Raw genomic sequence first — 21,018 nt, forward strand, 5'->3', positions numbered from 1 at the left:
AGCAGCTAAGCTAATTTGAGCTTTATTAGAATGAGTAAATTTTAAACAAGAATTTTATTTTAGTAAACATAATTATCAAAATGAATTTTGATTTTATTAGTTTAAATTTTCGTCACATTTCTAAATAATTAGGATTAAATCTAACAAAAAGATAGAAGTTTATTAGAATGAGTGAATTTTCCAATCAAAATTATTAAACTGCACTTTTATTTAAATGCTGTAAATATTTGAAATTGATAATTTAAGTAACTCAAACCTTTTTTACTTTGGGCTATTCAAAGTGGTGTAGGCGGCGCTTTAACATTTTTAATGGGTGGATTTAATATCAATTTATGTCTTTGAACTTTTTTATAACGCATTTAGCTAGATTTTGAATTTTGAAGTATTAAACCCACTTTCGATTATTCATATGTTCCCAATTTTGTTGCCAGTCAGTCCCCTCACTCAATACAAATCACCCAATTCATACCAAGGCGTTGTATCCACATCATCCACCTGAATGGGCTGCCTGCGTGCCGTTGATGGTCCGTATAGATTATAGCGCCTGGTGCCTGCGACAACTTCGCGATAGCGTCGCACCGGAGTGCGTGCCATATGCAGTTCCATTAGCTCCCATTCGTTAATGTCCTGGAACACGGAGCGCAGCATATGCATGCGTCCCAGCAGTTCCGTTTCGCGTAGTCCTTCATACTTGCGACCGGTGCGCGCACGGAAGGATTTGTAGACTTCGCTTTGTTGCTTCGTCTCCGTGGCCATTTGCAGCTCCTTGCGATAGAGCGCGCGTATGCCGCGTCCCAGATGACGTATATGCTCAAAGTCGCGTATATTGAGTGCGACCAAGCCAATGGCGTCCAGATTGAGCAGCTTGTGGCCATCAATGTAGTTCTCTTTAAAGGTTTGCTGTGTGGAATTGGCTTAAGTTAAATAACTGTAATTGGTAACTGTCGTAACACCCACTTCATATTCTGGATAGCCAAAGTCACGCAGCCAACTGGCCACATCATTAATGTCCCACTTGAAGACCTCGTTGCGCGTTTGAGCATCCACCACAGCAGTGCAGAGATTGAACAGCGAGTCTGGCGTCGCCTTAAACGACAATGGCACATCCATCTTATCATATTCCGCATCGGGAAACATATAGCTGGGATAGCGAAAACTAAAGTTCTGCTCCTCATCGTCGTTCAGCTCCGGCTCGTCCAAGCTTAAGCTCTCCATGTTGAATTGCGACGGCATTCCAGCCGTAGCGGAGGAGCACGTTGACAACGACTCCATGCAAACGCTTGACACGTACTGTGACCTAGCTAACCCAGTTACAGTTGCCCCAAGTCATGCTGATTGCGGTTTAGCCCCCAGGCACAGCGTATCCTGTTCCATTCGTGTTTATTTACATAGCGCGCTTGCGTTTTTACCCTAAAAGTTTTTTTTTTGGGGTGTTACAATATTTTAAGGAAGGTAGCTAGAGAAAATTGCTAGCAAATTTATGCAGTTTAGGTTTTAGTTTGAAAACTTTTGCTAGCAGCAAATTAAAGTTGCAAAACTAACAGAAAATTTTATAAATTTAAAAATGAATTTAAATTTATTTAATATATTTAGTATTACACTAAACAGTAAATGCTTTCAAAAGAAATTTTCTTTTTAAGCGTATACAACTTTTTTGTTGTGTCCTTAGCCGCATATCCTTCCACTTGCTTTGCCTTCCCGTGATTGCATTTGCATATTTGTTGTTTTGCCTTTCGGGGTCATCAATTGGGTGGTAAGGCGTTTGTTTCATTGCGGCAGCCTACGTACCGTCACGCCAGGACTCCGATTAATAAAATCAACTTTGCTTCCACAATAAAATTTCCATTTTGTTATTGTCTCTGTGTATGCCACACAACATTAGCAGATTTTATAGAATACATTTCAATTTTTGTAGCATGGTTAGCCCCAACGATCACTTAATTTTGAGAGCAATTTCTCGCTAGCCAAGCTGCTCGCGTGCAAAAGAGACAACAAATGTGGCTATAGCTCCGCCTACTTTGATTGCTCGACGCAGATTGGCCGCCAACTGAAATGGCTGCAGACTCTCTACAAGTTGTAGGTGCTTAGAGCATAACATATGAGTGTGTGTGTGTGTGTGTGTGTGAGGCAACACATGGAGAAATCAGTGAACAAATCTCAATAACGATCAATGTACGATCTCTGACTGAGCTAATGACACTGCGATCGGTTTGTATGTAAACATTTAAATCGTGTATAGCAAGTTTCTCAGTCGTATAAACAACAGTGGGGCAAAACGTATAAATGAGCAAGTAAATTTATGTTTCGCTTAAGAAAAACATAAATAAATGCATAAGACTTGGCAGTGAATTTAAATATGAAATATAAGTGTTAGGTTAAATTTAAATAATTATTTCAGTTTTTCACTATTAAAAAAATATAACCAAAATATATGTAGAATTTCTTTATAACTCTGTAACATTTATTAAATAAATGATTATTAATTACAATTTAAAAAAAGATGCTAAAACATCAGAACAAAATCTTTACTACTTTAGTTTTATTATAGCACCTATAGTGATTTATTTTCCCGTTTAATTCTCAACAGCTTTGCCCCACTGTACCCGCTGCACACACAATCGCTTGAGATTTACTTTAAACACAATACTTATGCATATGGGCGCTGCTCAGTTGATCGTTGATCGCTGGTTGGTTTTTTGCTCCCTGGTGGGTTCCACATTCAGTTCCGTGTGGGTTGTCTTGGCAAATGGTCTAAACGTAACGCGCCCCCAACAATTAAAAGAGAAACACAAAAAATCAGAAAAACGCATTTGCATCTTTCGCTTTAAGCGACGGTGTTTTTAACTTATTGACTCCAAAGTGATGTTTCTTGATTCGCGTGCAATTGTTTAAGCCTTATAACTGAGCAATGTTGCTACAGGATCAAAGTGTCAACATGGAACAAAGTGTGCCCGAGAATCTCAGCACGCATGTGTTTAACGATTGTGTGTTGAAGTCGGGGCATGATCCTGCGGATAGTGAAAACGGCTCCAACTCTCTCAGTGATCTGTCTACCAAAGAAACATGCCTGAGCTCCAATTCCCCATCGAGTGCTTTTAATCCCAATACACCAAACAAAACCATCACCAACAATACAACCAAAGTGAAACTCAGTTTCAGTGTCGATCGTTTACTGAGCGCCGAGCGCAATGATCCTCTCATCCCATCCCCCAATGCCACATTCGCCAAACAATGCTGTGAGGGCAACATCTATGCCTGCTGCAGCATGTCCAGCTGCTTTGGACAAACGACAGAAGCTGCCAAGCATGCTCCAGTCGGTATGCCGCATGGCTATCCCTATGCTGGCTATGAAAAGTTCTATGCCGATCCTTATGTGGATTACAAGTCGGTGCTAAGGCCTATGCCCATTCGAGCTGCGGAGCATGGTAAGCAAACAATAAAAAGAGAGAATCCTTCGATTGAAGTGATTAAGAGAGTAGCAGTCTTATCTCTTTAAGTGTCAGATACTCTGAGTTCATCAAGTTAGTAAAGCAAATTTAGTCAAGCTCGATGTTTCTTTCTTTATTCATTGAGATTAAGCACTAAGCTACTGATATATGTTAATAAGCTTCTTTAGCTTCATTCAAATGAATAACTAAGCTCTTATGACTTATTAAAAATAAAAACATGTCTAGTCACATCCGTTTCAGAAACGTCGATTATTTTTAAAATCTTTATTAAATATATAAAAGCGAAAGCTTCTTCTTAGTTCCACTCAAATGAATAACTAGGCTTATTTATTTTATTTTTATAATCATGAATTTATCTCTAAGCGCAACTAGGCTGGATTCCAAAGTTTCGTGTTACAGATCCTAAGTTCACATAGTTAGTTAAGCAGCTTATCTTGTCTAATCAATCATAAATTAAATTGCAATTAATTTTTTCAGCTTAAAACACTTTCCGCAACATTTTCATTCTCATTCTCAGATCAAAAGATCTGTTCAGAAATATTGTATGCATTTGCCAATCAAATGTCTAAAATTCTTGCAGCCTTCCTCACACATTATAAACTGCAAATGCATTGTAAAAATTACAGTTAGGCGCACAAGCAAAGAAATTAGAAATTCTTAGAAAATTGTGCGAGATGCTTTGGGCTTTCGGGCAAATGGTCGGATCATAAATCGTGCATTTTTATTCGAATTATTAGTTGATCTGTGGCCATATTGTGCAATAGAGGATGAGGCACTGGCTGGAAGCTGAAGAAGCTGTGGCCAACTGTTTTTGGGGGCATGCCACTTGACGAAACACAACAAATCGATATTTACGTTACTTCCTGCTGGCATTTTGTATATCTTCTAACTGGGGACCTCACGCTCTCTCGCTCTCGCTTGGGCTGTGTGCACTTTGATCTTGTTTATATGAAAAATAGTGAGAAATATATTTTGTATATTGTGTTTTGGTATTGGGATGCGCTTGTTTTATATACAATCTGCTTATCAAGAGGGTGCTAACTAGTGAGGAGTTTCAATTGTTGTTGAGAGACAGCGGAAGTGTGTCAAACAATAATTTGGTTAACTTTCGATAACCAAAATACAACAATGATATCATTTCAATGAAATGCTCAACAATATTTCAAGTGGCTAACAAGTATAAATTAGCCGCAATGCGTTTTATGAAAGTTATTAACAAAATTAAATGCTTTTTAAACACATTTGAAATGATTGTGCGCAAATTAAATGCCAATTAGTTTGAGAGAGTTGATTTGCCATCAATCCTGCAGCTACATACAATAAATTAAATTCAAAAGAACAAAAATCAAATTAACAACAATTTATGAACAAATTAAGAAGGCATCGTTTAAAAATAAACGCACATTTGTTTATTTGCTTGAGCAATTGCCCACAGTCCAAAGGGGGGGGGCAGCCAACCAGCCAGCCAGCAATCCATCCAAGTATAATGAATTGTTCCGTTTGGGCCAAGCAGCTACAAGGATGATGATGATGATGCTCATGATGAGTGCACGTCTGATAGATGAGCCCAACTACTACTGTGGATAGCCAATGGGCTTAGCTTGTGCGGCTACTGATTGACTGAATGACTGACTGAGCAACTGTCTGACTGAAGCTATGCTGACTGCCTCTTTTGGTATTTTAAGAGGCCAGCTGAGGCCAACTATTTACGCAGCCACCCACTGTGGTTGGGGCTACCTGTGGCGTCCAAAGCTATTTCACCAAATTGCAGCAAAAGAGTTTTCCGCGTCTCTCTCGCGCTCTATGCAACGCATTTTTGATCGATTGATTGCATCGCCTAGCACATCATAAAAAACAAATACAACTGGGCAACAGTTGCAGCTAAAAGTTCTCAGCTCTCAACTCTTATTTGTATTTGTATTTGTGTGTATTTGCTGTCTGAGCAGCTGAGTGTTGAATAGTTTGTTTGATTGTTTTTGCTGCGTTGACTGGCAATCGCTCGATCGATCGATCCATCGTTCGCTACATACATCTATCTATATCTCTTTGCTTTGCTTTGGTTTTCTACTTGGGCTTGCTTTTATTTATGTAGCAGCTGCGGGCTGGGGCCAATAATTTGGCGCCGCTTGCCTAATTAATTTACAATTTATATGTTAATCCAATTGCTTGTGTCTTTCACAGCGATCGCCACACAATGATCTTCAGTTTTATATTTTTCTTGAGTTTTTTTGTTCAATAAACACTTGTAGCCTGCTGCTTTGGTTCTGGACACTTAAGCATCAAATACAAATAGTTGGCTACGCTTTCACTGACCCTGCCCAACTGTTCAGCTCGGAAGCTTAATCATTAGGCTTAATAATTGATTAAGCTATAATTGATTTAAGCTAATGATTGTCACGCTTGATCTTGATAACTAATTGTAGAACATTTCATATTATCAACATTTATTTGTTGATTAAATAAGTCTTTAGTTAAAGATCAGTTGATACCAAATTCTTAGCCTTAAAACTGCGCATTATAAAGAATTTCTAGAATTTAAATATCAATGACATTAACAATCAGATAAGCTAAAAACTTAAGCTCAAGCTAAAGCTAAATGGCACTTAAAATATAATGAACTATTCATATTTTAGAAATTTCTTTTAAAGCAAAAGATAAAGGCATATTTTGTATATTATTAACGTAGCTTAAACAAAGTTCAATATTTACTTACAAATAAATATTTAAAAACTTTGTTAAAATAAACTTCATAGCTTAATTGTTGCCCAAACAGTTCAAGGATTCTGTTTATCTCCAGCGTTAGCAGATGGCTGCAAATTCTCCTTAAGTGCTCTCTCTCTCTCGCTCTCTCGCCTTGCACTCAAAAAAAATGCATATGCACTTTGGAATGTTTATGCGAAATAAACCTGAACTGCAGCAAATCCCATAAATACATTGTTGGCAATGCAAATAAATCGCCAGCAATTTAAAGCAGGCCATCAATTTATTGGCCACAAATATTGAGCATGGCAATGATTTAAGAATGAGCATTATTTACAAATGTATCTGGGCAATTAAGCTGCGCCGAAAGGTGTTGAAAATCAATGTGAAAAACTCATTATAACAATGCGGCGGCAGTTGACATAAACCAAATGCCGCCAATTAAGCATTCACAGTCGTGTGGATTATTATACGCCCAAACAGATGCTGCCCAACTGCAGCTGGAGATACAGATACAGATACAGATACAGATACAGATACAAGTGCAGCTATTGTTGCAGCGCATTTCCTTAAACAATGTAAATACACAGACTGATTGTGAGTAAATAAAAAAACGAAAATGTGCAACCATGAAGAACAAAATATATAATTAGAGGCATGCCGCGAGCACAAACAAATTGAAAATCAATTACTAGCAGACAAAATCAATGCGCACAGCTGATAAAAAACCAATAAAATTGGGAAACAACAAATAAACAGGTTAAAACGAATTCTAAATGCACTAGTCAATTAGAATTTTTAGTAGCTAATTTTAGCAATAAGCATTGCAGACTTAATTCGAGTTGCGGCTTTAACTCTTTATAAATATTTCAATACAATTTCTAAAGTATTCAAAAAATATTCTGCTTATACTTTAAGCTTTAGAGTAAAGTAATTAAATAAAATTAAATCCAAATAAACTTTCTATAGCGTATTCATATTCTTTATCTTTAACTTCTACTATATTTAAAATAAGTACATTTAACTACAACTGCGCTTGACTTCTCGCACCTTCATTCAAAATTTGTGGCCCCATGTCGTGCTCGATTACCCCAAATAAGAAATATTTGGCTACATCTTCTATTTGTTGTTGTTGCTATTGTTGTTAGCTGTGGTTTTGTTGTTTGGCGCTGCATTTGTAAACAATTTGTTTACCCACAATGCTGATTATTTCCAATTAAGTGAAAATTTTATTATAAACAAACTCATTTAAATATTTTCCTCATGCGTTTCATGCACACAAGCAGTCTAAATAAATTTACTCATGCCACATATATTTATTTTCAAAAACTGTATTTTAATAATTTCCAAGTTTATTTTTGACTTTTTTCGGAAATGCGTAAATTGTCTTGCAAAACTTGCTGTGTACATATTAAATTTCCCCGGCGGATATGAAGGTACTCAGAATATTTATGAATTGAGGATGCTCTCAATACCGGCTTGTAAAAATAAATACAATATTGAAAAATGGAAATAGCTAGCAAAATAAATACAAATATATTGCAAATAGAGTGTGTGGGCTCTTCAAAAAGGAAATGAGCACACTATGAAAACAAAGAATAAATTGCAACAAGCAGCAAAAGTTTATAAATTACTATTATTTATAATTTCTAAACATGTTCATTTATTTGTACAGCAGCCGCCGCCGCTGCCGCCGCAACATTTCCCACGTTAGCAACAAATGCCTTGCTGCGCTTCCATCAGCAACATTTGCATCCGCAACATCAGCCGAAGCCAGCAACAATGTTGCCAAGCGCGCTGCCTTTGAGCAGCTTGAAAAGCTTGCAGCTGACGCAGCAGCAGCGCTTTTTAGGCAAAGCAGCGCAGCAGCAGCAGCAGCAACAGCTAATGGACATTCCCAACACTGCAACAGGTGGCAGCGCTGCAGCAGCAGCAGCAGCACAAAATGGCGGCCACAGCAATAACAACAACAACAACAGTAGCAATCACAACAGCAGCAGCAATAATCAGAGCAATAGCAACAACAATAATGGCAAACGCAAACGCTCTTGGTCACGTGCTGTGTTTACAAATCTGCAACGCAAGGGATTGGAAATACAGTTCCAACAACAAAAATATATAACCAAGCCGGATCGGCGCAAGCTGGCAGCGCGTTTAAATCTAACAGATGCACAGGTTGGTTAAGTTGCTTATGTATTTCAAAAAGCTTTATTTTATTTATTTTATTTTTAACAGGTAAAAGTTTGGTTTCAAAATCGTCGCATGAAATGGCGACACACGCGAGAGAATCTAAAGAGCGGCCAAGAGAAGCAGCCGCAGCAGCAGCTAAGCAGCGCAGCGACTGCAGCCAAGCCGCTGCTGCTGATGACAGCTGCAGGAGTCACCGCTTTACGTCCACAGGAGCAGCAGCACTTGGACTACAGCTCGGACAGCAGCACTAGCGAGCTAAGCGAACATGCCGATGATGATGATGACAATATTGAAATTGATGTCGTCGAGTAGTAAAATATTAACTTAATTTAAATATTAGCTTTGAGTCATACAGTTTTGCAACAATTGCAATTTAATTTAATAAACAATTAATTTATCACTTAAATCTAATATGCTATGCAATAATAAATTATATTATTTTAAATCAAAGCGTATGTGTTTTCATTTCAATTTTTTACACATCATAATTTCTACATAATTTTCAATTAGCGCAACGCTAATTTCATCATTAAAATGCCTTCAATTTGAGAAAACAAACACTAATGTATTATAGACGCTCATCAGAATTTCATAATTGTTAGAACAACAAATTAATATGCATAAACATAAATATTTTGAAGCTCGTTATTATTAAAGCCTTTAAACATTAACAGCGCCGCTGCCAGCTGCTCTGACTGATCTCTTTTTAGTTTTTACTCGTGCTCAGTCAATTGCCCGCTCTTCATTGCCAACTGTATTTACTTGAAGAACAACAACAAGAAAAGCAACAGCAACAACAATAAATTTAATTAAGGGTATATTGCTGCGATCAGCAGAATTTAAAACTGCGCGTCGAGACCTTCTAATCTAGACAACGATAAAAGCCGATATAACGAAAACAACAGTTGGTCAAGAGAAGCGACTGCAATTCAGAGAGAGAGAGAGAGAGAGAGAATGAGGAAGAGACAATTGTACATACTACAGTGAGCACAAATTATTGATGCACATATTATAGAGTACAAAGGAATTATTTGTGAGCTCAATAATTAAATTGTATTCAAAATTAAAATATTGCAATAAATTTGAGCATTAGCTAATTGAAATGAAATACAAAATTATTAAAAATAAGATTAATTCTTTAATTCAAGTGGAAAAATACTTCAAAAAGAAAGGGTATTCTCGTAACGACCTTAAGCAATTAACGAATGAGCTCTGTTTATTTCTCATATGTTGTTTTCCTAGAGCTCTGTTTGCTCAGTTTGCTGGCGCTAAGCGCAGCGAGCGGTTGAAATTTCAGTTAGCTGCTCTCGCCTTTAATATAATGGCTTAATTAGAGAGCTCACGATTGCTTTAATTTCAGTCACATTCACACACATTCAAGTGCCTGAGCCATGGGCAATGTGCAAACGCGTCAGTTGGATTCCCGCAATGCGTCCAATAGACGCAGCAGTAAGTCTGCTAATAATAAAAATCAAATGTCATTTAATAATGTTGCACTTCTCCTGCTTATCTCCAGGCATATTGTGGAACTTTCGCTATCCGAATGTGAATCGCAGACGCGACGATGTTGCGCTCATTGTGCACAACTCCAGCTTAAGCATAAGCGTTTGGCTAAATTTGCTGGAACTGCAGCAATATGAAGGTCAGTTGACTCAGCAGTTTTTGTGTTTTTTATTTTTTGACATACTTACACTTGTACACACAGAGAATTTACAAATGTATGCCACAGTGGATGATGTGGGCGATATTAATGATAGAGATCTGAAGCGTCTGGGCATACGCAATGCCGCTCATAGACAAAAGTTACTCAACAGTTTGCTGGGCGTGCGAGCCAAGCGACGTCAGAGCATGAATTTGGAGGGTAAGTGTTAAAGAACATCGTAATCTATAAATATTGCTAATCAATTGGTTTAGCTTTGAATAGCGCGCATCGTGCCGCAGTGCCGCGTCGCAAGAGCTCCTGCCCTTTAGATTATATAGAAGCAGCACCATTCGAACTAAGTGCGGGCAGCAGAGATAGTTTGGCAGCGCCTGTGATAACCACCAAGAGCGGCAAGGTGTTGAAGCAGCTGACTTTTGATGAAACAACAACAATGTGAGTAAAACAAAAGTTTTTAAAATTTGCAGTAGCAGCACTGATATAAAATTATATTGGTGAATTTTGATTTATTATTATTGCTTCTTATTTAAATGTGTATTTAATTTAATTGTCATTTAATTTTTGTTTTCAAATAGTGCAACTATTGTAAAATACTTCAAAAATTCTTTTTGTTAACTAACCCCCACTGCAGCTACACCCATGCACTCAATTCAATAACAAATCATTTGCGCATGTGCCAAAAGCACAAAATTTCCCACCCAAAAGAAAAACAAACACTCCTTTGCACTCTTTGGCGGGCGTTTAGTCTTATAAAACCAAAATACAAACAAAATTTTGTAGAATCAACCCTCGGCAAGGACTTGCAGCTTGCGACAGGGTTGAGAGGATGTAACCTGACCAAAAGCGCAGAGCGAATTCAGTTGGCAAGCAGTGTAGACGCTAGAGCAGGCGATAAGGCAACTTGCTAGATAAGCAAAGTTTTATTTTCTACTCATCTACAAAAATTCAACTTAATTTTAAGCAAAACCCAATAACAAATTGCGTGATTTAATATTTATTAATAAGCAAAACAAAACGTTGCCGCAGCAATGAAAACAAACTGAGTTTTGGGCGTGTGCCGTGTTTAAAAGCAAATGCGTTTTAGCAAAATGGGCGTAGCAGGTGAGTGATAACAGCTTGAGAACAGCAAATCAGCACTAAATGGTTCAATTTTGAAACAAAAGTGTGTGTTGCTAAATGTAAACAAAGTGCATTTAATTTTTTACAACTTTACTATAATTGCATTTGTAATTGCTGCTGCGTATGGTTTTCTTTTTTCTTTTTGCACTTGAACTTCAGACAAAAAGTTGTAGCTTTATATATACAAAGGACCAATCCCCATGCGAGCGAATTTCCCCACAGCGTAACAAAAATTTCCCTTTGCCCGGCGCTGAGGGCATTGCACATCGCACATCAAATTACCCAAAATAAGTGAAATTTACGCTCTCTCTCGCTCTTGCTCTCTTTTCGCTGCAGCTATGAGGAACTAAAGCCGCGCTCCAAGTGCAATAGTCCGCATTGGGGCCACAACTACAACAACATGGACAACGGCAACAATAGCAACTGCTCCACTCCGCTCGCCGCCTCGCCAAATCCCAACGAGCAACAGGAGGCCATTGCATTGAAGAAAGCCTTGGAATGGGAGCTCAGCCTGGATGCACGTGAATTGCGCTCCCATGCCTGGTATCATGGAGCGCTGCCACGTCAGCGTGCCGAGGAAATTGTGCAACGCGAAGGGGACTTTTTGGTGAGGGACTGCGCCTCTCAGCCGGATAACTATGTGCTTAGCTGCTATAGCAAGTCGACCGTGTTGCATTTTGTGCTCAATAAGGTGAGTGATAACAATTTATCGAATTAGAAGGAATTTAGTGGCATATTTATTAATAATTAAAGCGTGAATTAAATGCTCTTCATATTGTTAGCTAAGTTTCAAACCATTTTAAAGACTAGCATGGGCTTCAACTTATTTTTAATTTCCCTTGCGCACGTCTTAGTAACTATAGAAAATATATATATTTAAATATTACTCACTCAGCTCACAATCTTCTTGATCCTTTGCAGCTGGTGCTACAACCGGAGACTGTTTACGAGCGTGTGCAGTATCAGTTTGAGGAGGATGCGTTTGATACAGTGCCGGATCTTATTACGTTCTATGTGGGCTCTGGCAAGCCCATTTCTGCAGCCTCTGGCGCTTTGATACAATATCCTTGCAATCGCACATATCCCTTATCCTTTTATGGCCACAAGATTGTGGGCAATCAGCTGCATACACAAATGCTCGCAGGGCTGCGTGGATTGAGTCCCTTAAATTCGCCTATGAGCGGCAGCGCCATTGGCGGTTCGGCCATTTTTCGCTTTGGTCAACTGTCGGGCGATGCTGGAACTGCAGCTGGAACTGGAACAACAACACAACCAACAACACCAGCGAGTCCCAACTGCTCGCCGCCGCGTATACGACGTGAGGTGGTGCCGCCACCCAGATTGCCCTGCAAGAAGCAGCAGCGCTCGCAGAGCTTGACGCCCGCTCAGGCTATGGTAGTGAGCAACATTAACAAACAGCAGGAGCAGCAGGCCACTGAGCTATCGAATGGACACAATGGTCATGGCATGTCGCGTTTTCAGACCATCGCGCGTTGTAATCCCACAAGCGATTTACAGCTGCAGCCGCAACAGCTGGAGAGCCGGTTCAGCACACAGTCACTGCCGCGTCCCAGCACCTCGGCGGCGCAGGCGCTGCGTCAGCAGGCAGCGGCCAGAATGTTATGCAGCTTGAGCAGAGATGCACCGGATAGACCACCAAGTCCGCCGCCAAAGCCACGCAAGGAACCCATGGCGGCCGTTTTGGCTTATCAAGCGAGTGGCTCGGATTCTGGCAATGGTTCGGGAGATTCGGCACCTGGAGATGTTGCCGAGTTGAGTCTGCAACGTGGTGGCGTCATTATAAAGAATCCACGTTATATGAGCAGCTCAGCTTCCAATGGCACGTTGAAGAGCTTCACGGAGTTTGATGCTCTGGCCGCCGAGGAGTTGCTCTTCACATTGCCCATTGAAGAGATTAAGCTGGTAAGCTGATCAACACTTCACAACACTGCACTTTACAAAAATGTCAAAGTGTATAAAAAGAACAAAAAAAAGAGCAGAAAACTTTACAAGGATCAGAGATCAGTGACCTTATTAAGCTTGCGCATGAACTAGTTGGGAATTGCAAGTGCATGAGTTGCACTAAAATTATTCGCAACAAGTCTTTGGCTATTTTATTTATTTATTAATGCTGCTTTATACAACAAATTTCATTTAGTTAAATTAATAATATTTATTACCATTCCACAGTGCAGCAAATTTGATTTCGAAAACTTTAGCACTTTGCTTTTGCCATCGGTGGAGAACAAACCTTTGGATGGCGATGCCTTGAACACCTTCAAGATGATGTTGCTCGAAACTGGACCCAAGCTGCTGGCGGAGCATATAACACGCATTGACATAGGCTTATTCCTGGAGCCAGCAGCAAATGAAGATGATCACTATTTAAGCTGCACGGGCTTGGAGCTGCTGACGCTGCCGCATGGCAAAATCTTCCGCGATGATATTATTGAACGCACGCAGTGCATCAAGCTAATGGTGGCGGTTACTATACTCACCTGTCAAACGGATATGGATCGCGCCGAGCTGTTAAGCAAGTGGATACAGATTGCAGTTGAGACCAAAACAGCGCTGGGCAATCTCTTTGGCTTTTGTGCCATTATGTTGGGTCTATGCATGCAACAGGTGCGTACTCCTTATATAATATGAGTGGCTTGTATACTAATGCTTCATTTGCAGATACAAAAACTGGATCAAGCCTGGCACATTCTACGCCAGAAGTATACTGACAGCGCTTTTACCTTTGAGGCCAAGCTGCGTCCCACTTTGAGCAGCATGAACGAGGCGTCCAATCCACAGGCGCCCAATACGACAGTGCCCCATGTGCTGCTTTATGCTTTGCTCATAGATCGACCCTTGCTGGACATTATAAATCATGCCAATATGGATGAGCGCCCAGCGCTTTATACCACCTGCATTGCACCCTGGGAATCCAAGGCTGATGACTTTGGCATGTGCATAAACTTTCAACACTTGGAGGCCTCGCGTGGCTTTTTGAAAAATCTGGAGCTGTATCGCAAGAATGCCAAAAATGTGCTGGAGGAAGCCAGCACCAGACTGGATGAGCTGCTCGCTGATGCTTTTCGGTAATGGAAACAAACATAATCCCAAAACTTTATTTAACTTTGTTTTACATTTTTAGCACTGAATTCCATGTGAAATTTTTATGGGGTAGCTCGGGTGCCACCGCCAAGCCGGAGGATCGTCATGGCAAGCTCGAAAAGGTGCTAACTTTGATGGCTGATAAATTCTGCAGCGTCACTGCCTAAATTTGTAAAAACCCACGACACAAAAAAAACCAAAAACATCCCACAATATTAGAAAGCAACGATATTAACTACTATCTAGTTTCTAACACTAACAATAATAAACACTTGGTACTAGTCCTTTTATCATTTGTAACCAACTCTTGTCTAGCTCCCTATTATTATCTTAAATTTCTACCTCAGCCTACTATATTTTAGCACGAAAAAAAAACTTTAAATAGTTATGTTACAGTTCAAATTATTTATACAAAACAAAAAACCAAAAATATATAGCAATGAAAACTATTTAACAATTTAGTTAGGGGAACTAGCTTACACTGAATGTAATCAAAATAAAGCAGCGTTGACTTTCAGAGAGAGTTGGCAACACAACAAATATAAAAAATAATTAAAACTTGAATTTAAACAAGCAAGCACACTACCAAAGGCATTTATAGTCTAGTACTGAACACATATAATACGTATACACACAATTAAATATTAATATTCAACTCAACTATAGATTGGACAATATACACTTAATCAAATGCATTATTTGTTTACATTAAGCAAGCATTTAAATATAATTTTTTGCAATTTTATAAGTGATAGTGCACAGTACACTACAGAAATATAAAATAAAATAATCTTGAAACAAAAAATAAATCCCCAACTCGAGTTTATCGTATGCAAAGAGCAGCAACCGCATAAATTGAAAGATAAGAAGCAACTAAAGCTCAATTTGTAGCAATAAAAGATTTCATTAGCTAAGGATTAAGCTATTTTAGTTCATTGTAAACATTTGATAGATATGCTGATTATTTATAGCCGCCACTTCAACTAATGCTGCAATAACGATAATGCCAATTTACTCGACATTACGTTTGCTACTTCAACTCTTTTTTTATCAGCCACTTCAAGTGCACTATGCTTATCAAAAAACAATACATATATACATAAGTATGTAAATAAATCGTACAAAGTGCCAGTGCCCAGGCGTTCACACAAGCAGTTGACATTGTGCCGTTCAGAGCGCTTGGCGTCCATTTAAGTGCGCGCTCTCAGTTTTAAATTTTTACAGGCCGAGCTTAGAGAGCTTTTTCAAATGAGCACAGGTGAAGAGAGCAAAAGCGCCGGCTGTCGTTGTACTCGCAAATTAACACTCGCCATGAGCGGTTGTGTTATGATATTGGTGATCGCATTGACTGTAGGCCTTTGCGTCGGCCTCAGCGGCAGCGATGCTAGCAGAGAGGTGAGCTTACGCTACATTTTTTATTTATTTATGTAGACGGCATTGCTAATTTGTTTTGATTTTAATATTAGGATGCACCTGCATTTAGCATAGATCATGTAGCAAACACGTTTCTATTGAATGGCAAACCATTTCGCTACGTGTCCGGATCGTTTCATTATTTTCGGGCGCTGCCCGACGCCTGGCGCAGTCGACTGCGCACTATGCGAGCAGCTGGTCTCAATGCCCTGGATACGTGAGTAAAAATTAAAAAACGTTTACGTGATTTTGATAAGCAAATAAGAGGGTACACTAATTAATTGTATAGTTGTAAAAGAAATTCAACAAATTGTGGTATGGTTAGCTTAATGTCTAAAAGCATTTTATTTAAATTTGCATGCCAAGCTAAAGTTGTGTACATGCCTAGTCGAAGTTTATTTATTATATTAAATTTAAAATTAGCTACGCTTGCGCGGCACGAATTGATTATAGTAGAATAATTGTTTAATATAAATTTCTTGCACTTAGCTACGTCGAATGGTCACTGCACAATCCGCACGATGGCGTCTACGACTGGGAAGGCATAGCAGATGTGGTGAAATTTCTAGAGATTGCGCAAGAAGAAGACTTCTATATCATTCTACGTCCTGGTCCCTATATTTGCGCCGAACGTGACAATGTAGGTTCCATGCTATATGCTATAAATGAAATTAAATTAATAAATCAATTAAATATGCAGGGCGGCTTACCACATTGGCTCTTTACCAAATATCCCAACATTAAAATGCGCACCAACGATCCCAACTATATAGCCGAGGTGGGCAAGTGGTATGCACAGTTGATGCCACGTCTAAAGCATTTGCTGATTGGCAATGGTGGCAAGATCATAATGGTGCAAGTGGAGAATGAATATGGCGCCTATCATGCCTGTGATCATGATTATTTAAATTGGCTGCGAGATGAGACGGCCAAATATGTGCAGGATAAGGCTTTGCTCTTTACAGTGGATATACCAGATGAACGCATGAGCTGTGGCAAGATTGAGAATGTGTTCGCCACCACAGACTTTGGCATTGATCGAGGTGAGTTTTACATTTACATAACATTAATATTGTAGCTATTGCTTATATTTTTTGTAGTACATGAAATTGAAAGCATCTGGAAAATGCTGCGTCAGCTGCAGCCTACAGGACCCTTGGTTAATTCCGAGTTCTATCCAGGCTGGCTAACACATTGGCAGGAGATGAATCAGCGACGCGATGGCAAAGTCGTAGCTGATGCGCTTAAGTAAATTAATTTATTACACTTTTAAGCTGCTTATTAACTTATTTTTGTTGGCTTAGAACCATTTTAAGCTACAATGCCAGCGTTAATCTGTACATGTTCTTTGGCGGCACAAACTTTGGCTTCACCGCCGGCGCCAACTTTGATCTGGATGGCAGCATAGGCTATACAGCAGATATTACCAGCTACGACTATGATGCAGTTATGGATGAGGCTGGTGGCGTTACACAGAAGTACGAGCTGGTTAGACAGGTTATAGACGAGGTGCTGGAGCTGCCCAAAATAGAGCTCAACCCCGCCAAGCGCTTGGCCTATGGCAAAGTTGAGCTAACGCCTGTTTTGGAGTTGTTATCGCCAGATGGACGCAAAGCGCTGGCCAAGGGTACGCCTGTGGTCGCCGATAAGCCCAAATCCTTTGAAGAGCTTGATCAGTATTCCGGTCTGCTGCTTTATGAGACAACGCTGCCCAACATGGACTTGGATCCGGCGCTGCTGCAAGTGGAGCAGCTGCGAGATCGCGCACATGTATTCATAGATCAACAGCTGGTGGGCACGCTGTCCAGAGAGGCGCGCATCTATGCCCTGCCCTTGAGCAAGGGCTGGGGCAATACCTTGCAGCTGCTCGTGGAGAATCAGGGGCGCATTAATTACGATGTCAGCAATGATACCAAAGGCATCTTTGGCAAAATAACGCTGCAGCTGCATAATGGCGGCGCCTTGCCGCTGGAAGAATGGACTACAACTAGCTTTCCACTGGAGCCGAAGGCTATAGAGCAGTGGCGAGCCAACGGAGTCAGCAAAGTGGATCCTATTGTAGCGCTGCAACGTTTGCTACGCACTGGACCAATACTCTATGCTGGCAACTTTAAGGTGGAGGAGATTGGCGATACCTATATGAACATGGCTGGCTGGGGCAAGGGTGTGGCCTATGTCAACGGTTTCAACTTGGGGCGCTATTGGCCGCTGGCGGGTCCACAGATTACGCTCTATGTGCCCAACGAACTACTCAAGCTGGGCGAGAACTCTGTGGTGCTGCTGGAGTATCAACGCGCTAATAAAACGCGCTCAGGCACTGAGTTGCCCGCTGTGCAATTTGATGCAGTAGCTCAGCTGGACGGACAGTCCAGTGAAGTGCCACAACAGCCAAAAAATTAATTTATGCTTTTAAACTTTACTTTTGTTTATTAGAAGCAGCTTAAACAACCTTGACAAGCTTTTGTTTATACACTACATGTTTGCTTTTATAATTATTACAATAAACTTTGCTTAACTTATTACTGACTTGCATTTATTTTTTTAATATCAATTGACTTTTGCCGTCGTTTTCGTTATCTAAATCTTATTGCACATTAATTTTGTCTTAAATTTATTAAGCTTACTTATAAAATTGTTTGTTCAAATGTATAATTGATTTGTTCATTGGCAAATGGAGATTCAAACAATTGTTTAAGCTACATTCATGTAAAAAGCTGTGTGAGTTAGTTTATAAAAAAAAGGAGACTCGGGATTTCTTCTAGTTAGTTGTACATAAAATTACATAAAAAAGTTGCTATAGTTTGCTTATATAAAATATATAATTTATATTTAAAGTTAAGAACACATTTTAGGGCAGTTGTAGGTTAAAAACAAGTTGAAAAATACTTAAAACACAACTCTGTTTCGTTAACTATTGAGTTTCACCTATTGCTGAGTTAGCTTGCAATAAACATTTACTCGAAGCTTTCAAGGTCTAACAACCCATTTACATACACACCTATGTATATTAATTATATATATATTTATTTAAGCCTTAGCTTTGAGTTTCTTTTGCGACTAATTTCAACAGCAGTCTATTGGAAATCTCATTAAATATGTAACCCACATAGCAACAGCTCTTATATTATTATTTTAAAGTGAAGGTTAGGCAACTGAAGAAGAAATACTTTAAGCAGACAATTGGTCAACTAGTTAAGCTCATCAAAAATTAGTATAGCGTATATAATATTCAAGTTTCGTGCCCCCAAACACAGAATACATTTAGTTTTTTAAAAATACTGCAGTTAACTTGAGTTTTTAAGTGCCAAATATAATGCGCTTTCATCATAGGAATGTTTTTTCTTCTCTTGCTTTACTTTTAAGGCTCTAAACACTTGCTTAATTTTAAAATGGATTTTTTCTTCAAGGTTTTTACTATTTATTTGCAATCTAATGGAAAATTGTTATGTGTTTTACTTGAATGTTTTTTCTTCTATACATTTATTAAAAATATATCACAGCTGCATTTCGAGTAAATTTTTTTTAATATCTTTGCTTGTAAATGTATAGAAAATTGTATGTAATTGTTTTAGCGCTTGGTTTGTCTTTTGTTTTTGTTTTTTTTTTTTTGTTCGTAAGAAAAAGTAGCAAAAAATTTGGCAACTTAGTTAGTTAGTCAATGTCCATAGAGACGGCATAAGTTTTAACATTTAGTAGACACACACGTAATACATATAGTACTTACCCTTAAGCACAGAGTTTAAGGTATTTTCATAGCATAGTTAACTAACCGAAGAGTATTAGTATAGCAATAGTGATAGTTCATATAGTCAATGTGCTGGGAATGTTTTGTCTAAAGTGCTGTGGGGGCAGCAAGGGCCATTTGTCAGTGCCACTTGGATTTTTGTTGATAGATGTCAGTGCGTAAATTCTGCGTAAAGCAAATGCCCAGAATCTGTAAAAAGTTATATCGTTAACAAAAATATTACATCGTATAAATAAAGTAAAATAAAATAACGAAAAACCTGGAAAAACATAACACCAATAACACCAGTTGAAATTAAAATCAAATTATGCTCAATCCATTCCTCGCCCGCCTGGACACAGCCTTTTTCATAAATGATCTTGGACAGTTCCATAGCCTACATAAAAATAATAATAAACAAATCATATTACTAACAACAAAGTAAGTAAATAAATGCAATATAATAAGTTATGTAGTCCCTTTACGGCACCTGCATAATTAACATAGCTACAATAGAGGCAGCCACAGCTATTAGATGTGTCTCCAGCCAATCCTCACCAGCGCGTAAACAACCGCGCTCATGTATATTTCTATCCACAGGCTGCTTGCATTTACAATCAGGTTAAAGCTTATTATTTATTACTAAACTATAGTCGTTGCACTTACATAGCCCTCCTTGCGCACATCGTAGCCGCATTGTTTATTTTTAATCACTTCCTGTGGACGTCGACGACAACAGGAGAAGGGCACGCCGCAGGCTTCGCGGCTGCCAATTGCAACGGAACTGCAATTAAAATAGTTATTGCTGTCCCAGTCCTTGGGACCGTCAATACCGCAGCACTGCAGCCAATCTTCCTGTATCCAATCAATGAGATTCTGTTGATCTGGATCCTCGCGATAGTGCTTAATAAAAGCTCGAAGACCCTCAGTAGCCTGGTCCTTGATCTGCAACCAATATAAGTCAGTTGTATAGAAGAAAATGGAAAGTTTATTTGTCAGCATACCCAGCCTTTGTCCTTGAGCACAAAAGCAAGTCCAACCAAGCCTATCTCTGTCAGCAGCAGCACGCTCAAGGCTATAGCAAACTGCAGGTTAAAAAATTATGAGCAACATTTCTATACTTTTAACTGCTTTCTACTCACAGCTCCCAATAGGCACGTATTTTCGCGCAGTGCACCCACACTGCCCATAAAGCCCAGGAAAAAGGTAATAGCTCCCAGCAGTATTAGCACAAAAGCTGGATCCAACGCTATAAACGTTAGCTTGCCAATATTGCGAAACATATCCTTTTCAGTCCAGGCCCAAATTCCCACGGCCAAGACGAGCAGGCCAACCATAAATATAATAACATTGCTGGTAAACAGCAAGTATTTGAGACAGCAGCTGATTTCACTTGTTTCTCGTCTATATTTGCGCACTGCGGGCATCTTTGCGTAATACTAATGCACACTACTTCTAATGACTTTTGGGCTAATTTATTAACTAAAACAAACACCACACACAAACTTTTAACAAGTTTTATCTAACATGACTGTGTAAACTAAAGTTACCAAAAGCTGTGTGTGCCCGTATAAAAGCTTCGTAAATTGCCCTCATAGATTTGCTGCTATTGAGCTGGTTACACTATGAAACAGCTCGATTTATTGGCACATTTTCGCTTG

The 21,018-nt window shown here is 39.2% G+C and overlaps 5 protein-coding genes across 8 annotated transcripts; 3 read left to right on the forward strand and 2 right to left on the reverse strand.

Moving 5' to 3' along the window:
• Positions 1 to 428: 428 nt before the first annotated feature.
• Positions 429 to 1,215, reverse strand: LOC108605187. Its single transcript, XM_017994816.1, has 2 exons — positions 958 to 1,215; positions 429 to 900 (listed from the first exon to the last, which is right to left on the reverse strand). Exons 1-2 carry the CDS (start codon positions 1,213 to 1,215, stop codon positions 445 to 447), a joined length of 714 nt encoding a protein of 237 aa, XP_017850305.1. The 3' UTR covers positions 429 to 444.
• A 1,625-nt stretch (positions 1,216 to 2,840) lies between these two features.
• LOC108600446 (homeobox protein H2.0) lies at positions 2,841 to 8,651 on the forward strand. The gene is made up of 3 exons (XM_017988076.1): positions 2,841 to 3,425; positions 7,828 to 8,324; positions 8,385 to 8,651. The coding sequence occupies exons 1-3, from the start codon at positions 2,909 to 2,911 to the stop codon at positions 8,649 to 8,651; spliced, it is 1,281 nt and encodes a 426-aa protein (XP_017843565.1). The 5' UTR covers positions 2,841 to 2,908.
• A 1,054-nt stretch (positions 8,652 to 9,705) lies between these two features.
• LOC108600369 (CG9098) lies at positions 9,706 to 14,906 on the forward strand. 2 transcript variants are annotated; one of them, XM_017987947.2, is made up of 9 exons: positions 9,706 to 9,788; positions 9,856 to 9,981; positions 10,045 to 10,200; positions 10,254 to 10,434; positions 11,455 to 11,809; positions 12,040 to 13,041; positions 13,309 to 13,743; positions 13,798 to 14,204; positions 14,261 to 14,906. In XM_017987947.2, the coding sequence occupies exons 1-9, from the start codon at positions 9,731 to 9,733 to the stop codon at positions 14,385 to 14,387; spliced, it is 2,847 nt and encodes a 948-aa protein (XP_017843436.2). In that variant the 5' UTR covers positions 9,706 to 9,730; the 3' UTR covers positions 14,388 to 14,906. The 2 variants fall into 2 exon arrangements, with proteins under 2 accessions (XP_017843436.2, XP_033149171.1); XM_033293280.1 differs by lacking the exons at positions 9,706 to 9,788; positions 9,856 to 9,981; positions 10,045 to 10,200; positions 10,254 to 10,434 and adding an exon at positions 11,011 to 11,100.
• A 470-nt stretch (positions 14,907 to 15,376) lies between these two features.
• LOC108608400 (beta-galactosidase) lies at positions 15,377 to 18,152 on the forward strand. The gene is made up of 6 exons (XM_017999758.2): positions 15,377 to 15,615; positions 15,687 to 15,850; positions 16,123 to 16,273; positions 16,334 to 16,676; positions 16,734 to 16,881; positions 16,938 to 18,152. The coding sequence occupies exons 1-6, from the start codon at positions 15,469 to 15,471 to the stop codon at positions 18,031 to 18,033; spliced, it is 2,049 nt and encodes a 682-aa protein (XP_017855247.1). The 5' UTR covers positions 15,377 to 15,468; the 3' UTR covers positions 18,034 to 18,152.
• A 1,077-nt stretch (positions 18,153 to 19,229) lies between these two features.
• Positions 19,230 to 20,885, reverse strand: LOC108608401 (tetraspanin-17). 3 transcript variants are annotated; one of them, XM_017999759.1, is made up of 6 exons: positions 20,500 to 20,885; positions 20,362 to 20,442; positions 20,024 to 20,302; positions 19,848 to 19,958; positions 19,638 to 19,754; positions 19,230 to 19,567 (listed from the first exon to the last, which is right to left on the reverse strand). In XM_017999759.1, the coding sequence occupies exons 1-6, from the start codon at positions 20,782 to 20,784 to the stop codon at positions 19,499 to 19,501; spliced, it is 942 nt and encodes a 313-aa protein (XP_017855248.1). In that variant the 5' UTR covers positions 20,785 to 20,885; the 3' UTR covers positions 19,230 to 19,498. The 3 variants fall into 3 exon arrangements, with proteins under 3 accessions (XP_017855248.1, XP_017855249.1, XP_017855250.1); XM_017999760.1 differs by lacking the exon at positions 19,848 to 19,958; XM_017999761.1 differs by lacking the exon at positions 19,638 to 19,754.
• Positions 20,886 to 21,018: the final 133 nt, after the last annotated feature.

This window comes from Drosophila busckii, chromosome 2L (genome assembly GCF_011750605.1).
Source record: "Drosophila busckii strain San Diego stock center, stock number 13000-0081.31 chromosome 2L, ASM1175060v1, whole genome shotgun sequence".
Classification (NCBI taxonomy): domain Eukaryota; kingdom Metazoa; phylum Arthropoda; class Insecta; order Diptera; family Drosophilidae; genus Drosophila; species Drosophila busckii.

Bases quoted from the DNA above. Each gene is read 5' to 3' on its own strand.
- LOC108608401 (XM_017999759.1), bottom strand. From the start codon at position 20,784: ATGCCCGCAGTGCGCAAATATAGACGAGAAACAAGTGAAATCAGCTGC. The intron at 19,959-20,023 runs GTAAGTGCAACG...AAATGCAAGCAG, and splicing joins ATGTGCGCAAGGAGGGCTAT to CCTGTGGATAGAAATATACA. The intron at 19,568-19,637 runs GTTTTTCGTTAT...AACTTTTTACAG, and splicing joins TTGGTGTTATGTTTTTCCAG to ATTCTGGGCATTTGCTTTAC.
- LOC108608400 (XM_017999758.2), top strand. From the start codon at position 15,469: ATGAGCACAGGTGAAGAGAGCAAAAGCGCCGGCTGTCGTTGTACTCGC. The intron at 16,274-16,333 runs GTAGGTTCCATG...TTAAATATGCAG, and splicing joins TTTGCGCCGAACGTGACAAT to GGCGGCTTACCACATTGGCT. The intron at 16,882-16,937 runs GTAAATTAATTT...TTGTTGGCTTAG, and splicing joins GTCGTAGCTGATGCGCTTAA to AACCATTTTAAGCTACAATG.
- LOC108600446 (XM_017988076.1), top strand. From the start codon at position 2,909: ATGTTGCTACAGGATCAAAGTGTCAACATGGAACAAAGTGTGCCCGAG. The intron at 3,426-7,827 runs GTAAGCAAACAA...TTTGTACAGCAG, and splicing joins CATTCGAGCTGCGGAGCATG to CCGCCGCCGCTGCCGCCGCA. The intron at 8,325-8,384 runs GTTGGTTAAGTT...TATTTTTAACAG, and splicing joins TAAATCTAACAGATGCACAG to GTAAAAGTTTGGTTTCAAAA.
- LOC108605187 (XM_017994816.1), bottom strand. From the start codon at position 1,215: ATGGAGAGCTTAAGCTTGGACGAGCCGGAGCTGAACGACGATGAGGAG. The intron at 901-957 runs GTGGGTGTTACG...AATTCCACACAG, and splicing joins TTGGCTATCCAGAATATGAA to CAAACCTTTAAAGAGAACTA.
- LOC108600369 (XM_017987947.2), top strand. From the start codon at position 9,731: ATGGGCAATGTGCAAACGCGTCAGTTGGATTCCCGCAATGCGTCCAAT. The intron at 9,982-10,044 runs GTCAGTTGACTC...TTGTACACACAG, and splicing joins GGAACTGCAGCAATATGAAG to AGAATTTACAAATGTATGCC. The intron at 10,435-11,454 runs GTGAGTAAAACA...TTTTCGCTGCAG, and splicing joins TTTGATGAAACAACAACAAT to CTATGAGGAACTAAAGCCGC.